Raw genomic sequence first — 17,013 nt, 5'->3', positions numbered from 1 at the left:
CTGTAGTTGCTCAATATGGTGTTATCCAGATTGCTCTTTTTCAGGAGGGGCTTAACAACTGCAGTTTTAGGGATTTTGGAAAAGTCCCAGAGAGAAGTGAGGCGTTTACCACTTCTAGGAGATCTGCTTCTAAACAGTTAAACACGCTTTGAAAAAAGATGTGGGAAGTGTGTCAAGGGTGCAGGTTGATGTTTTAAGGTGCTGTACTGTGTCTTCCAAAATTTTACCATCAATTGCTTCGAAAACAGACATAATAGCTACTTTCTGAGGTTGTGATCTGATCTGTTTTACCCCAGTGCAGCTCAAGAATGTGCTGATCGCCTTTCTGATATTATTAATTTTCTCAGAGAAGAAGGAAGCAAACTCACAGCATTTGCTGTCTGAGAGCATTTCACTGGGAATCTGACTTGGGGGGGTTTGTTAGTCTCTCTACAGTAGCAAGTGTGGGTGTTTCTGTTTATAATATTTGAGAAGAAGGTCTGTCTAGCTTTGCCTAGTTCCACATTGAAAGCATGAAGGTTATCTTTATAGAGGTTATAGTGGATTTCAAGTTTTGTCTTTTGCCACATGCGCTCAGCTTTTCTGCATTGTCTTTTCATATTTTGCACTGCTGTTGAGTTTCTCCACGGTGCTTTTTGCCTGCCACTCTTCTTCCTGACTTTCACAGGAGCAATGTTATCAATAACATTCTGTACTTTTGAGTTAAAAGAATCAAGGAGAAAATCAACAGAGTCTGCAGATATGCTTGGAGTTAAAGATATAGCCTTCATAAACAGTACACTAGTATTCTCATTTAAGCATCGCTTTTTGACCGAGATAGATCTAGCTTCAACAGTCGGAGAGATCAATAAATCAAAGAAAATACAGAAATGATCTGATAGTGCTACATCCTTAATGACAATGGATGAAATGTTTAGACCCTTACTAATAATTAAATAAAGTATGTCCACGATTGTGTGTGGGTCCATGTACATGCTAAGTCAGATCTATAGTATTCAAAACAGTTATGATTTCTTTTGCCATATTGGATTCTGCATTTTCTATGTGGATGTTAAAGTCTCCGGTAATAGCAAAACAGTCAAACTCTGAGGAAATTGCTGATAACAGTTCTGTAAAGTCCTCAACAATGGCTGGAGAATATTTAGGAGGCCTGTAAATGACTATAAGTAGAATGCGAGGAGCACCTTTTAACACAATACCCAAGTATTCAAAAGACAAGTAATCACCAAATGACACTTGCTTGCATTGATAGACATCTTTAAATAGAGCAGCTACACCTCCACCTCTTCTAACAGCTCTGCAGACACTCATTAAAGTAAAGTTAGGAGGGGCCGTTTCATTCGGGATTGTTGAACTGCAGCTGTCTTCAAGCCATGTTTCATTTAGAAGCATAAAATCTAGATTGTTTGTGGTTATTAAGTCATTGACTAGAAGTGATTTATTTTTAAGTGAACGGATGTTTAAAAGTGCTAACTTAACAGTCTTACTTTCTGTCTCTACAGTAATCTTAGTTTGACGTGTAATAGTCAGCAGATTAAATGGGTTTGCCAAACGGTTTGAGAAGGCCTTTGGCTTTCTATCACATAATAGAACAGAAATAGAGAAAGCAACAGGCACACTGGGTTCCCGCTTGTTCTGTAAACATTTGACAAAGTCACTGTTATCATAGCGGGGACACGACACACATCACTGAGAGCTGTTATCAGTTGTTTTTGGTTCACCTAGAACAGATGGAGGAGGGTGAGGGCCCTGGCGTTGTGGCAGGGGCCGAAGAGCTCTCACAGGAGGAGGGGGAGGCCGAGCTGGGCCCACAGGCTTTGGTGGTTTCGGGGCTTGTCGCTTTTTCGTTGATATCTGGGGGCTCGCAGCAAAAGAATGGCAGAGTTTGGTTCCAGCATAGACCAGTTCCTCCATTTTCTCTGAGAAGCACAGAAGAGGGGATGATGGAGAGAGGGATAATGTGTCCGGTGAGAGAGGCTGTTGCTCTGGTGTTACAGGAGGCTGTAATATGTTGTCCTGGCTTCCCTGGCTGTTTTCCAGAAAGTCGTCCTTGGGTGCTGAATCTTGGAGAAGTTCTAATACGTCACTCTCTATCGGTGAGCTCTGTGGGCAGGGCTCAGTTTGGATTGTGTCCGTGAGCAGTGGTTGTTATGGCTGCATGGTGTTATCATTGTCCTTGTGGGATGTGTGAGCCGCATGTCCATTCAGCTGCTGAAATGAAGTCCTGTGGTCAGTTGCACTCTGTCCAGGTGTGTTTGTGCCTTTCAGATCGAGTGGATTTGCACACACTGCTGAAGGATGATGGAGGGAGAAGTAGATATTGTCTTTTAGCACTCTTGAGCCCAGTTTGTTTGGGTGCAGGCCATCATGTGTGAACAACTGTCTCTGACTCCAGAAAAGATTGAAATTGTTGATGAAATTCAGTCCATTTAAGTTGCAGGTTTTTTGCAGCCATGTGTTAAGCCCAAGCAACCGTGTAAATCTATTTGTTCCTCTTGCTGGGAGTGGTCCACTGATGAACGACTGAACTTTTAGTCTTCTGAGTATTTCAAAAAGTTAATTGAAATCCTTTTTAAGGAGTTCTGACTGCTCCTTCCGAATATCATTCTTTCCCCACATGGATGATTAGTCGGTTTGCAGTTTTATATTTCATCAGAATGCTCTTAAGTTCCCTGCTTACATCAGAAACTGTTGCTTGTGGAAGGAAGCATGTAGTTGTATCCCTGCTGCTAATGTTTCTGATAATAGAGTCACCCACTATCAGAGTCCTGGGCTCGGCTGCTCTCTGAGCTGAGTGCCGCTGCCTGCTCGACCTTGAGAGGCAGTTAGCATCGGTGTTAGCTGCTGGCTGATTTGATCTGTGTCCGATCATGTTTGGGGATCTGTTCTCCAGATGTATTGGCAGCGGTAGGGAGCTAGTGTTTGGGGTAGAGGATGCTACTGCAAAATGTGATACTCGTGACAATCTGATGTCTCGAGTGCCTTTGGGTCTCGCTCCCTGTTTGTGCCATCGATTAGTATGTTGATCAGTTTCGGCACTCAGTATGGTCTGTTTAGGAGCACTAGATTCATGGGACTCACCGGCTGTGTGCTGAGGACGTCCATGACGAAGCTCTGTTGTGTGTTCTGTCTGGTTTGGTAGTCTAGCAAGTAACTTTGTTTCAATAACTGCAATCCTTTGTAGAAGTCTGTGGCAGTTTGTGCAGCAGGTAGATTCTTCAACCAGAGGAGGCATATTATTTCTAATCCTTTTGGATGTAGGCAGCTGTGTTTTCCCTTCTCCGGAATGTAAGCTGATGGTTCCCGTCAGTGGGAGGCTGGTTGGATAAAAATTCCAACCACTGAATTTTTTGTAGCAATTCTTCCAGTTAAAAACTTTGTTGGTGCCAAGATTTGTCGTTTGAGCACTGTGCTGTTTTGCTGTATTTAAAATTAGGAGATAAAATATAAAAGCAATAGAGCAGAGCGCAGAGCTGTAAGCAAGAGCGTCCGAACAGTAGCGAAGCAGGAAGCACGGTCGTAGCCTGCCTTATTTAGGCAGAGTGTTACAGTCTTCACTGCATGTATAATTACAAAATGAACTATAAAACACAGCTCTTCCACTTTTCATTTCCATTTTAAAAATATTAAACATGTGGAAATATGTGCATATAGTCTGCAAATATAAAACACAACCCTGACTCTTTTTGTTAAATGTCAGTTTTAATGGCCAACAATAGCCAAATACCCATTATAAAAGTATAAGCAATAGGTAAAAGAAGCTACAATAAAAATAAAACAAACGATTCAGTCAAACATACAAAATCAGCGCTCTAGTAGGCTACAAGAGTAAACTATAAGTTAAGAGATTAAACTTTTAGTTAAACAAATTATAGATTAATGAGACCAAAGATCACCCATTAGATTTACAAAAGATGAATTATATTTAACCACTACAGAGACATGAGAACCAGCATCAGAGCCAAACTGTTCTTGGCGGGGTATATGAGCGCTGAGCGCCCGGTGATTGCCCGGATCTCACAACTCCAAATAGGTGCTTCTTTTTATCAATAAACCACAAATTTGAGCTTTAAACCAGTACATTCCTACATGCCTGAACACTCTTAATTATACATATCATGACATAACAGTAATATGTTTAAATTTCACAGGTTTTCTGCTTTACTATTGATGCTTGCTGGTTAGTGCGCGATGCAGTCTGGGATACCTGGCTGTCTCAAGTCCGCACAAGTCACCTCTCGATGCATCCTCGATAAAAGGGGCAGATCAAGAACACATCTGGGGATTTGAACTGTACTTGGCTAGATGTGAACTTTGAATCGGAACAGTACTTGGGCAGCAACTGATGACGTTTCACACAAGTACAGACAAGAGCACATATTGAGAAACGGTTAACTATGAATGAATGAGGCATTTCGTGGTCGCTCCTCATCCACAACCTGGATAATTCAACAGCAGCCACAGAACAACAGCACCAACTATAGGTGGAGATGAGAGATTTGGCTGTATCTAACTTACACAGAAGAGACATTTTTTCTTAGCACGTAAGATGAACTACTTATCATGATTTCAGACTGTGGTGATGTGGTTTCTCCACTGCATGGATCTTCATGTGTATCTTCAGGTGGTTTTTAAAAGAGAAACTCTTTCCACACTGATCACACGTGTGCGGCTTCTCTCTGCTGTGGATCCTCTCATGTGTTTTCAGATGTGATGACTGATTGAATCTCTTGTCACACTGTGAACACTTGTAAGGTTTTTCTCCAGTGTGGACCATCTCATGTGTTTTCAGATATGATGACAGACTGAATCTCTTGTCGCAGTGTGAACACTTGTAAGGTTTCTCTCCAGTGTGGATCCTCTCATGTGTTTTCAGATGTTCTGCCCGACTGAATCTCTTGTCACACTGTGAACACTTGTAAGGTTTTTCTCCAGTGTGGATCTTCTCATGCGTTTTCAGATTTGTTGGCTGACTGAATCTCTTGTCACACTGTGAACACTTGTAAGGTTTTTCTCCAGTGTGGATCCTTTCATGTGTTTTCAGATATGATGACAGACTGAATATCTTGTCACACTGATCACACTTGTAAGGTTTTTCTCCAGTGTGGATCCTCTCATGTGTTTTCAGATGTTCTGCCCGACTGAATCTCTTGTTACACTGTGAACACTTGTAAGGTTTTTCTCCAGTGTGGATCTTCACATTTGTTTTCAGATATGATGACAGACTGAATCTCTTGTCACAGTGTGAACACTTGTAAGGTTTTTCTCCAGTGTGAATTCTCTGGCGCTTTTTTAAATCGCTCTGTGTAGTAAAAGTCTTCTCACACTCAAAGCACATGTACTCTCTCACACCAGTATGAATTTTCTCATGTTCTTGTAAACTATACAGCTGTGAAAAACTCTTTCCACACACAGAACATAAATGTGGCTTCTCCTTTGTATGAACTCTCAGATGTCTCTTCAGGGCTGATGACCCTAGAAATGTTTTGTTACACTGATCACATGTGTGTGGCTTCTCTCCAGTGTGAACTTTCATATGACTCTTAAGATGTCCTTTTTGTTTGAAGCTCTTCCCACACTGATCACATGTGAACGGCTTCTCTCCTGTGTGGATTCTCATGTGTGCTTTAAGGTGTGATGATTGACTGAAACTCTTCCCACACTGATCACATGTGAACAGCTTCTCTCCTGTATGAACTCTCATGTGATACTCAAGACTTTGTTTGGTCGATAAACTTTTTCCACACTGAGTACAGGTTGTAGATTTCTTGGTTCTTTTCTTTAAAAATGTCTTTTTAGTCTTTGAGGGACTTAAAGGTTGTTCTCCAGGTTTGTCATGATGTTCCTCCTCCACTTCACTCAGTTCTTCACTCTCCTCCTTCACTTCCATCAGCTCTGAAATGAAAGAAAAAGTCATTTAAATTTTCAGTAAATCAAAATAAAGGGAGAAATATGAAGTTAAAGGTGATAAAATTGAGACTGCTAAAAAACATTACGATCATTTTGATGCATTTGCATAAATTAGTTGCATACGTCCCTGAAACTTTAACATTAATCTTCCAATCGTAAAGGACCAGCTGTCGTTCCAGCGACAGAATCCAGTGGTCTGGGTGAAGGTATAATGTGTGTACGTCTTTTCAGCGCTCCTGTGAAGTTCACTTAATTTTAGAATTTAGTCTCAATTTTACTTTAGCTGCTCGTTTAATCTGACTCCAATTTCAAATGTTTTTACATCAAGATTTGCTGAATTAAGACAATCAGCACTGAATGGACGTCTTCTGGCTACAGAATTTCCCAAATAGCTGCTCTGTCACCTTCCCTTAAATAATTCTTAATAATTTATAAATAATATTAAGAAAATTTAAGAAAACATTGCTCTGAAATATTTTGAGTAATATATTTGATCAATGACAAAATAATCGAATGTGATATTAACAGCCATATTTTGACATCAACTTTTACGTTGATATTTAATTAATTTTCCTGAAAACTGTAATTATTAAGGGCCGGTCACAGCAGACTTCTCCTTCCACTAACTTCCTTTCATACACATGTGAATGTGGGACACCAGAAACACAAGATCAAGTGAAGTTTGCAGTAAAGTGGAGTAGATTGAATATTTTAAAATTTTGGAGTGATTATTATTCATTATTTATGTTTTTAAAAAAATATATCACGTCATATCTTGACCGTTGCCGTCTCTGTAGAAAGTTCACATGCTCAAAGTCTAGACTGACTGCATCTTTAAATGTGTCAGTGTCCTACATGATTCACTCAACCCTGTTGCTTCTGACATGATTTTCCTCCTTTCAAAACCAGAGGATACCAGGAAGTGACATCATCTGGGCTCTTTCGACAGTATGATGGGAGACAAGAAAATAATCTCAATCCATTGTCTCAGTTTTTACACATTAATGACAGCATTCATCAACCCTGTTACCAAAGTTACTGTAAGAAGAGATTTTGATCAAGTTACACTCACAACCCTGTCAGCCATTCTGGACAGTTCATTTACTTCATACATTTTGGTGTTTACAGTTTATTCCTAAAATTAGCAATGTTGTAAACTGTATTGAAAATGCCTCTATTTGGGTAACACTCCTGGAAATTGTGAACCAGATATGAAACAAATATAAAATATGTAAATATTTGGTTTGATCTGATGTTGAAAATCAGTATCAAAATGAAATCAGTAAGTGTGACTTACTGTGACAAGAGATTCAGTTGTTCATCATCTCTGAAAACACATGAGAGGATCCACACTGGAGAAAAACCTTACAAGTGTTCACACTGTGACAAGAGATTCACTCAGTCAGTAAATCTGAAAACATATGAGAAGATCCACAGCAGAGAGAAGCGGCACACGTGTGATCAGTGTGGAAAGAGTTTCTCTTTTAAAAACCACCTGAAGATACACATGAAGATCCATGCAGTGGAGAAACCACATCACCACAGTCTGAAATCATAAGTAGTTCATCTTATGTGCTCAGCAACAGTGTCTCTTCTGTGTAAGTTATATACAGCCAAATCTCTCCTCTCTACCTACCCATTAGCTGAAAGTCTGTGCAATCAGCTAGTCTTCCTGGGGTCTATTCTAAAATGTTACATAACAACAACAACATTTCAATCATCTCAGTAGATAAAATACACTATACACTTCCTGCTTCGCTACTGTTCGGACACTCTTGCTTACAGCTCCGCGCTGTAGCTTCTGGACCAATCAGTCACACAATTATTCATTGTATTTAATGAATTACCCATAAACTCACTCTATCAAAGTTTGGTGAACCCATCCCTCTAAAACTGCAACTAGCATCCCAAATGTAGCTAACACACAGGCAGAACTAGGTGTCCTGTTACAGATACATGGTACTTTTACGATCAGAAAGAATTCTGCAGAGACTAGTGACTCTGACTTCACTCTTTCTGAGAAGGACAAATAAACTCCTTTAATCCTATGTACTCTCTATATAACCACTTGGAAAATGTATAAACATGTATCCAATTTTCCCATCTCATGACTGTCCTTTTATAGGCTTTATTATATGTATTAATTCTCTCTTTTTTTTTTTACTATTTTGGTATTAATGTTCCTGAGTTGCAAATGTATAGATAACTGAAATTACATTGGTAGCATGTTTGGTATCTACGGACTCCAACTTTCGTTTCCTATTTGGTAATTTATGTTACATGTTACTAACTCTGTGACACATTAGTATTATAAGAATCTAGAAGGTTCTTCTCTCATTCATCCAACCCAGTTTCGTATGCTGATATCCTGCCAAAATCAAAAAGACTCATAAAACTTCCCTCTGAAAGGGAAACTCCTTATTGGCTCAGACACCTCAAGAGGGTGTGACGTCTTCACCCCTTATATTCACTGATCACAAGATCAATCCTCTCTTCTTCTTCTCTTTTACCGACACATGCTGATGTCAAAATGATGCTGTAAGAAGCTAGAAGCTTCTGTGAAACCCCAAGCTTGTGCCAGGCTTCGGCCTAGAAACGTCCATTCACCAAAGATCCTCTGAATTCAACTGGTTCTCTTTCATCAAGACAATATCAGCAAAGATTCAATGGAAGCCTCCACAAATTGAATCAGGACAGTTTTAATTCAACTTGGGGAGACATGCAAGTATCAAACTTAGTCTTATTTTTTGATACATTTACTATCCTTACCCCTTTCAAAGAAGGGCCTGTTAAAACTAAACTGATGGTTTGCTCAAGGCTGTTGATCTGCTGAATGTCAAACAATGCTGTAACTTCTTGCTTTCCTGTACTCTGCTTTAGCTCTCTCTCTCTTGGTAAACTGTATGCATGTATGAGTGTGAATGTTAGTTTAAGTGTTTAGTCTAGTTAATAAAGTCTTGTTCACGTCACACGTAAAGTTGTCTGTGTTTTGCGCTCATATACCAGAGTCCCTATTCATGCAGATCCTGACTACAGGTTCTGAGTAGTACTGTACAATAAGATTGTTATTTCACATAACCTGGAAATTAATATTTCTTAGAATTAATAAACAATTAACACTGTGTGTTCATTGGATAATGGGTTAATTGATTGTAATATTAATTATTACATTAAGTTAATTTTATTAACTGATCCAGATATTTATAATTAATTATAACTAGATATGATTAATTATTCATATTTATTTTAAGTTAATTTGCTACAGTGTTACTTGTAAATGTCCAATACTAGCAGAGTCTGTCTAGTACTTTACATGTAACTCTCTAAGCTCTTGATTGCTTGAAATCTTAAAATAAAATAAAATATAAAAATAAACTATAAAAGGATTTTAAATGCTTGAATACGTGCCACACTTATTGCTCCCAGCTGGTGGCATCATGACCATAAACAATAATTAATCAGCTCCATACAACCTCAACATAATCTAAATCAGGGGTTTTCAGTAGAGATGCACCAATACTAGTATCAGTATCGGGCCTACATACAAGCTACTGAAAAATGTAGTTAAACTAGTAGCGGCGCTACATGTAGTTAACTACTCCCAACACTGAGGGCACTCTAGCAAGTTTATCAAAGTGAATGCGTCTCTGAAGTCCAAGGTAACGGATTTAGATGCCAGATCTCATTGACAAATTATCAAGATAGCTGGTCTTTCTGAGAACATCGAGAAGGGCAACCCCACACAATTTGTCTCTGGCCTATTGCCTTCACTATCAGGAGAAGCTAATTTTCCGACAAAGGTTGACAGAGCTCACCGCATTGGCCGCGTCGTGAACAACAGCATGCAAGTTATGATTGCCAGGATACATCATGATACTGTTAAGACTGAGATACTGCATCTCATCTAACCAAAGCCCACTCTCTTTTGATGGGAGTCGTATCAGTATCTTCCCAGACTTTCCAGCAGAGTTATCTTCGCAACGCAAACTGCTTGATGGTCCACAGGAGAAACTAAGAGGTAAAGGAATAAAATATGCCCTGTTGTACCCTGTACATCATGGTAGGACTTAATTCCTAGCTGCTGGTGGCCTGCATAATCCAGATTATATATATTAACAGATCAGTTGGGCCAAAATTAGACAGGTGCATAAATTAGACAGGTGCATAAATTTGGGCACCCCAACAGAAAAATCACATCAATATTTAGTAGACCCTCTTTTAGTAGGAATAACAGCCTCTAGACGCTTCTAATAGCCTGTAATGAGTGTCTGGATTCTGGATTAATGTATTTTGGACCATTCCTCCTTGCACGGACAGCCCGCTTCAAATCACCCCACAGATGTTCAATGATATTCAGGTCTGGGGACTGGGATGGCAGAACATTGTACTTGATCCTCTGCATAAAGGCCCGAGTACATTTTGAGCAGTGTTTTGGGTCGTTTTCTTGTTGAAATATCCAGCCCCGTCTTAACTTCAACTTTGTGAGTGATTCCTTAACATTATTCTCAAGAATCTGCTGATATTGAGTGGAATCCATGCGACCCTCAACTTTAACCAGATTCCCAGTACCGGCACTGGCCACACAGCCCCACAGCATGATGGAACCTCCACCAAATTTTACTGTGAGTAGCAAGTGTTTTTCTTGGATTGCTGTGTTCTTTTGCCGCCATGCATAACGCCCCTTGTTATAACCAAATAACTCAATCTTTGTTTCATCAGTCCACAGCACCTTATTCCAAAATGAAGCTGGCTTGTCCAAATGTGCGTCTGCATACCTCAAGTGAATCTAGCGTTAGCGTCAGTTCTGGCAGGTCACGTCAGTCAAGCTTGCATCAGCTGACTCCCAGGTGACTTGCGTCTACCTATAGGAATACGACGCCTATTACGGCATCTATATATAAGCTCCTCAGTATTATCAGCAGCTATTGCATTTCTCAGGAGCAAATTACCCTCCTCCATCCCCAGCTCCTCCTCTCTTCAGTCAGGATTGGCCTTATTATTTCCCCTGAATCAGACTAATTCTCGAAAAATGTGTATGTTAAATCATGACATTTAATGATATCTGCATGTTGGTCCTGTTCTGTTACCCTGGGGGGTTTATTGCTGCTCTCCCTGCTCTTATCCATGCTAGGCTGCATGGATGCGCAGGGAGTTCTTGCCCAGAACAGAACCATACCGCCAATACAAACTCTATACATTATCTATCATATTTGACGATAGTGGTCCTGACAGAACTCAGTTTGTGGCGTGTGTGCAAAAAAGGCTTCTTTCGCATCACTCTCCCATACAGCTTCTCCTTGTGCAAAGTGTGCTGAATTGTTGAACGACGCACAGTGACACCATCTGCAGCAAGCTGATGTTGTAGTTCTTTGGAGGTGGTCTGTGGACTGTTTTTGACCGTTCTCAACATCCTTTGCCAATATTTTATGTGGCCTGCCAGCCTTAACAAGAACTGTGCCTGTGGTCTTTCATTTCCTCACTATGTTCCTCACAGCTTATATCTCTGCGATAACTTTTTGTAGCCTTCCCCTAAACCATAATGTAGAACAATCTTTGTTTTCAGGTCATTTGAGAGTTTTGAAGGCCCCCATGTTGCCACTCTTCAGAGGAGAATCGAAGAGAACAATAACTTGGCCACCTTAAATACCTTTTCTCATGATTGGATGCACCTGTCTATGAAGTTCAAGGCTTAATGAGATCACCAAACCAATTGTGTGTTCCAATTAATCAGTGTTAAGTAGTTATATGTATTCAAATCGACAAAATGACAAGGGTGCCCAAATTTATGCACCTGTCTAATTTCGTTTTGATGATATTGCACATTTTCTGTTAATCCAATAAACCTCATTTCACTACTGAAATATTACTGTGTCTGAAGTTGCTGATACAAACACCCAAATATTTATAAATGAAAATCATGGAAACTGTCAGGGGTTCCTAAACTTTTGCATACAACTTTAAATGGGGTGTTTTGACTTTCGCAGGGATTCTAGAAGCGAGTTTATTGGGTTAGAATTATGCCAGCTCATCTCTGTATTAGAAATGTTTGTTTTTTCTTTTATTTTTCACATTGACCAATACCTATGTGTGTACTAATTCATTGCGCATTCTACCCTATGGTTTATTTCACGCTGATGAGTTCCACTAGCCTTACGTGGTCATACTCAATTCTAGTCAGAATATGAGTCTGATACTGCTTCATTGGGCTTTGATTATGGGGGCGTATTTCAACCGATCCAGGAAAGACCTCAATTGGATAGACCTACAACCAATCAGAGCTACAGAGTAAGTGATGTATGTTGAGCGACGCATAGTTGTCAACAGAACTCAACTGCACACATGCTGGAACTACTAGAAGATATATACTGATATAGAGAGAGCAATCAGCTGGGACATCTTGTTTAAGATTATTTCCATGAGTAAATGAACCTGTTGTAAAGCACCGCTTGAACCGTCAGCCGCGTGAACGCTCAATTCGCGCCGCGCCACGCCACGCCATTCGCGCGTCAACGGCCGATTCGCACCGAAGGACATTTAGACGCGTTCGGTGTGAACGCAGAGCTGCGCGAGCGCGCTCACCTCACGTGCATCAGGCGCGTTCTCTGAGAGACGCCCTAACCATAAATATCTATGCTTCTAATAACATACTATATACAGAAGGAGCTGGCAACGACCGCTGGTTATGTCGATATCTTCTATAACGGACGCGATGGCGGAATCTACACATCTCAGTTATTCAACAGCCATCATTGTTGTAAACTAATTCAACCCAAGCGCTCTTTGATGACGTGGCTGATTACGTTTCTTTTGAGAATCTGTCAATCATCGCCCTGACAATGTGATTGGTCCGAACAGTTTCTGTTCGGGCATAATTACTCCTCTACGGATCGAGTCCAGACTGAACTTCCCGACCTACAAATGATTACTTTTCACTGGAGTGACAATAAAGAAGCTGTCCTACATTCATTAATCTAACTCTGTTGTGCTTGGAAAACTACAGAAATTGATTGGCAAGTAAAAAAAAAATATCGATCCTTAAAAAAAAAATGGCATGGTGCATGCCTCATTTTTTCATGTTTTTTTGGACATGCCCCCCTACGCTTATCTAATTTTACTAATCTAAACCTGATCTAAAGTCAGTGTTTGGTCAAGATTCTTCAAAATATCTTCTTTTGTGTTCAGCAGAAGTAAGAAACTCATACGGGTTTGAGACGACAACAGTTTTTGGGTCAACTATCCCTTTAATGTTTATTCACACAAATCCAGTGCTGCTAATTTAGTTTGTTAGTTTAATAAAGACGTTTTGAACTTATTTCAGTTCGAATCAGAACTTTTACAGAACATTAACAAAAACATGTAAACGACAACCATGATAACTTTGTCACATATAATTTTCACACCATTTCATCTGCCAGCGCTTATTGATTTCCAACCTACACCTGAACCACAAATGACAAGGTAAATATTTTCACTGGTTTCATCAGATATTAGCAGTTCACTCGCTTCCCCTGCTGACTTTCCTCCATATGACACACACACATTAAATTATAATTTTTTGCCTGATGTAATGTTCAATTACTGCTGTTTATGTTCAGGTATGGTAAAATGTAAGTAAAGCATTTTTAAGCACAAAGCATTTTTTTCATTGTTCTCTATTCAGAAGTAGATGTTGGGTTTAATGTTGCACAAAATATTCTCTATTTCTGTAGAGCTGGACATTTTAGCATCAATAAAACGATGAGAATAAAACCAACCTGTTTGTTCCTCAATATCTTCAATCTTCATGTCTTCAGTCTCATCTTTAATAATTATCTTCATGTCTTCAGTCTCATCTTTAATAATTATCTTCAAATCTTCAGTCTCATCTTTAATAATTATCTTCATATCTTCAGTCTCCTCCTCTTTAATAAACTCCATCTTTAAGAAGAGAATAATTAACAGAGTTAATGGTCTTCAATGACTTGTTTAGACAAAAGTCACACAAAAAAATTAATGCTGCAAATTAATAAACACTTCATATTTAGACATTTATGATCTACATTTTAGTATTTAATAAAATATTGACATGCAAATGATTACACTTTGATAAAAACATGTTTAATTTGTTAGTGTTTGTTGTTCTCGTTCATGTTCACTGTTAGAGCAGCACGAGTCGTGATTCACTGAATCATTTCTCAAAGTGTTTGATTCAATTGACTCGGAGTTGAAAAGTTCAGTTTCTCCATCATGACTCTCCAGAGACTGAACTCGTGTTCATGATAAACTGATTTAAACTGAGAGAGAAATGAGACGCAGGTTTACTGTTTCTCATCAGTGGATGAGTTTTACTCACACAAATATCCTTCATTATAGTTAGATAAAAAAATCACAATGTTACATTAAATAGTAAATAAACTCATTTCACATCGCTTTAAAAAAACTGTCACAACTATAAATCATTGAACTGTTTCTATCGATTAAAACAGCTTAAATTCTTAAAACAAACCTTTCTTCTTCAGAATCAACAGATGCAGGATCGCGGCGCAGTCTTATGACGTCATGTTGTCACTCCAAAATAAAAGTCCTGTTCAGACGCTGCATTGTCTACAATCACAGAAGTGCATAAAAATCCAACAATTTTACCAGGTAATCTTTGTATTAAAACAGTGTCAAATATGATACAAATAAACGTGTTAAAAAGGTTGTTTGAGTTCATAAAACAGAGTTCATTCATTTTTCTGAATTGAAACACATTTAAAGTGTGTTTTACCAATATATAAAACGTGGACAAATTTTAGTTTAAACTTGGGGATTTTATTTAGTTTTTTTGTACCGGAATGTAAAGGAATAAGGATGGCACTCTTAGTGTTTATTCATATATTAGTTAATGAAAGTGCTGCAGTTCCTTAAGTGACTCATTCCATTTTGGTTATTTTATGGTCACCTACAAATGTTACAACTAGGACATTTGGGAAGTTAACAGAATGTCCTATAGTAATAGTCCCCTAAACAGTCCCAGAACGTCCTGAATGTTCCCTGGAGGTCCACTAAGTAACGTCCCCCAAACCTTAAAGGTGCCCTAGAATCAAAATTTGAATTTACCTTGGCATAGTTGAATAACAAGAGTTCAGTACATGGAAATGACATACATTGAGTTTCAAACTCCATTGCTTTCTCTTTCTTATGTAAATCTCATTTGTTTAAAAGACTTCCGAAAAACATGCGGATCTCAACATAACACCGACTGTTACGTAACAGTCATTATCATCATTAACGTGTCATTATCATTTAGTAACGTTCCCACTACGTTCTGATGTGGAGTTCTTTTAAAGGTGCCCAAGAATGCTTTTTCACAAGATGTAATATATGTCTAAGGTGTCTCCTGAATGTGTCATTCAGAACTCCACATCAGAACGTAGTGGGAACGTTACTAAGTAACATCCTTAACACCAGTGGGGACATTCTGAGAACGTTCTGGGAGTGAAAATTCCTAGCAGGGTTATTTCTCACTGTGATTTATTTTAGTTACTGTAGTTTCCTGTTGCTGATTAAATGTCTTCTTCTGTTCAGGGTTTGTGTTAAGAACATGGCTGTTCCAGTTATGGCTAAACAAGCCAAGAAAAAATTGAACAATCTAAAAGAAAAATACAAGGTGTGTGTGAGTGTAATTATATAAATTACAATGCAGTGAAGGGATAATTTTTTTTTTTCTTGTAATAATAGTAACAATAATAATTATAATTATTATTATTATCAGCTGAGGGACCCACCAACAGGGAAAGGGGTAGAGGCGGGAGGAGGAACAGCTGCCACCTGACAGTGGTATTCAGAAATGGATGCTGTGCTCCAGCGGCAGCATTCCATTAATCCGATTAAATAGTTGCTGCTTCCTCCTCTGCCCCCATCCATGCAGAAAGAGACAAAGCTCTACTGAGCTCACTGACCTTCAGCGTGAGCAGGCAGATAGAGATGAGGAAAGAGAGAGACAGGCAGCCACTAAGAGGAAGAAAGAGAGACAGAGACGGACAGGGTACAGCGCTACCTTGATCTGCTTGAGAAACTTGTTAATAAGATGCAATAAAATTTAGTTAAGATTTACTATGATGGATTGAATTATTTATTCATTATTATTATATTGAATTGTTAACCTACACTACATAAAACACGAACAATTTCCAGCCCAGCCGCTAATTAATAAGACATTTTTAAATGTGTGTGAACATACCTGAGATTACAGCTGAAATCATTAGGATTACATACGAGACACACACTCAGAAGGAAGAAGAAATCATTACATTGTAAGTGAATTATTTAGTGGAGGACTGTCAACATGACCTCAATGACATGATGCACAGATGTTGGCATTGCAAACGCGTCTGCCGTAAGATGTCCCACAGGCCAGCCGGTGTAGAAGAACAAGGACTTGAATCTCATGGTTCCAGCCGTGATGCTTTCTCCTCGTCTCAATTGTTGCCCTGCTGAGTCTCAGTGAAGGCACTGCGTCTTCTTCAGAAAAACACACTCGTAAACCTGGCACGGGACTGTTCAGCATAAGTGTAATTAGGAATGTGCATTTTTCCTATAAATACAATCATCATATTTAATGTATGACCACACTTTATTATATTCAAATTTCATTTTACACTTTTAATAAATTGTTTTCTATAATCACAATTTAATAATTGAATGAGTAACATTTACAATAAAAAATATTAAACTCTTAGCCTACTAAAAAATATTAAATGTTTTGTTTACTTGCATTATGTCATAGGTAACCAAGATGAAATGTTGACAAAATATTTAAATATTAACTTAAAATCACAGGTGGACTTCAAGAATAAATAATTTAGATCAAGGGGGTTCTGTTTACAAAAAAAACCCCGAATCCCTTCTTTACAATTAAAAAATGACAAAATACAATAAATAATGTAGATAAGAGTTGTGTGTCCTCGCGTCTTCCAAATTCCAAACAGGACTTTTATTTTAGAGTTTTATTTCACAACATGACGTCATAAGACTGCGCCGCGCTGCTGCTTCTTGTGATTCTGCTGAAGAAAGTAAAAAAAGATAACTCTGTTAATTATTCTCTTCTTAAAGATGGAGTTTATTAAAGAGGAAAGTGAA

The 17,013-nt window shown here is 38.7% G+C and overlaps 1 protein-coding gene across 1 annotated transcript; it reads right to left on the bottom strand.

Moving 5' to 3' along the window:
- Window positions 1–858: 858 nt before the first annotated feature.
- LOC125256388 (zinc finger protein 271-like) lies at window positions 859–7,793 on the bottom strand. The gene is made up of 2 exons (XM_048172759.1): window positions 7,770–7,793; window positions 859–5,779 (listed from the first exon to the last, which is right to left on the bottom strand). Exons 1-2 carry the CDS (start codon window positions 7,791–7,793, stop codon window positions 4,562–4,564), a joined length of 1,242 nt encoding a protein of 413 aa, XP_048028716.1. The 3' UTR covers window positions 859–4,561.
- Between the last annotated feature and the right edge of the window lie 9,220 nt (window positions 7,794–17,013).

The sequence above is a fragment of the Megalobrama amblycephala genome, linkage group LG1 (assembly GCF_018812025.1).
Source record: "Megalobrama amblycephala isolate DHTTF-2021 linkage group LG1, ASM1881202v1, whole genome shotgun sequence".
Lineage (NCBI taxonomy): Eukaryota > Metazoa > Chordata > Actinopteri > Cypriniformes > Xenocyprididae > Megalobrama > Megalobrama amblycephala.
This window is presented reverse-complemented; position numbering and strand designations above follow the sequence as displayed.

Coding starts and splice junctions, on each gene's coding strand:
- LOC125256388 (XM_048172759.1), bottom strand. CDS start 7,793: ATGGGTTCACCAAACTTTGATAGA. Junction 5,780..7,769: donor GTTCACCAAACTTTGATAGA/GTGAGTTTATGG, acceptor ACATTTTTAAAG/AAAAGAACCAAGAAATCTAC.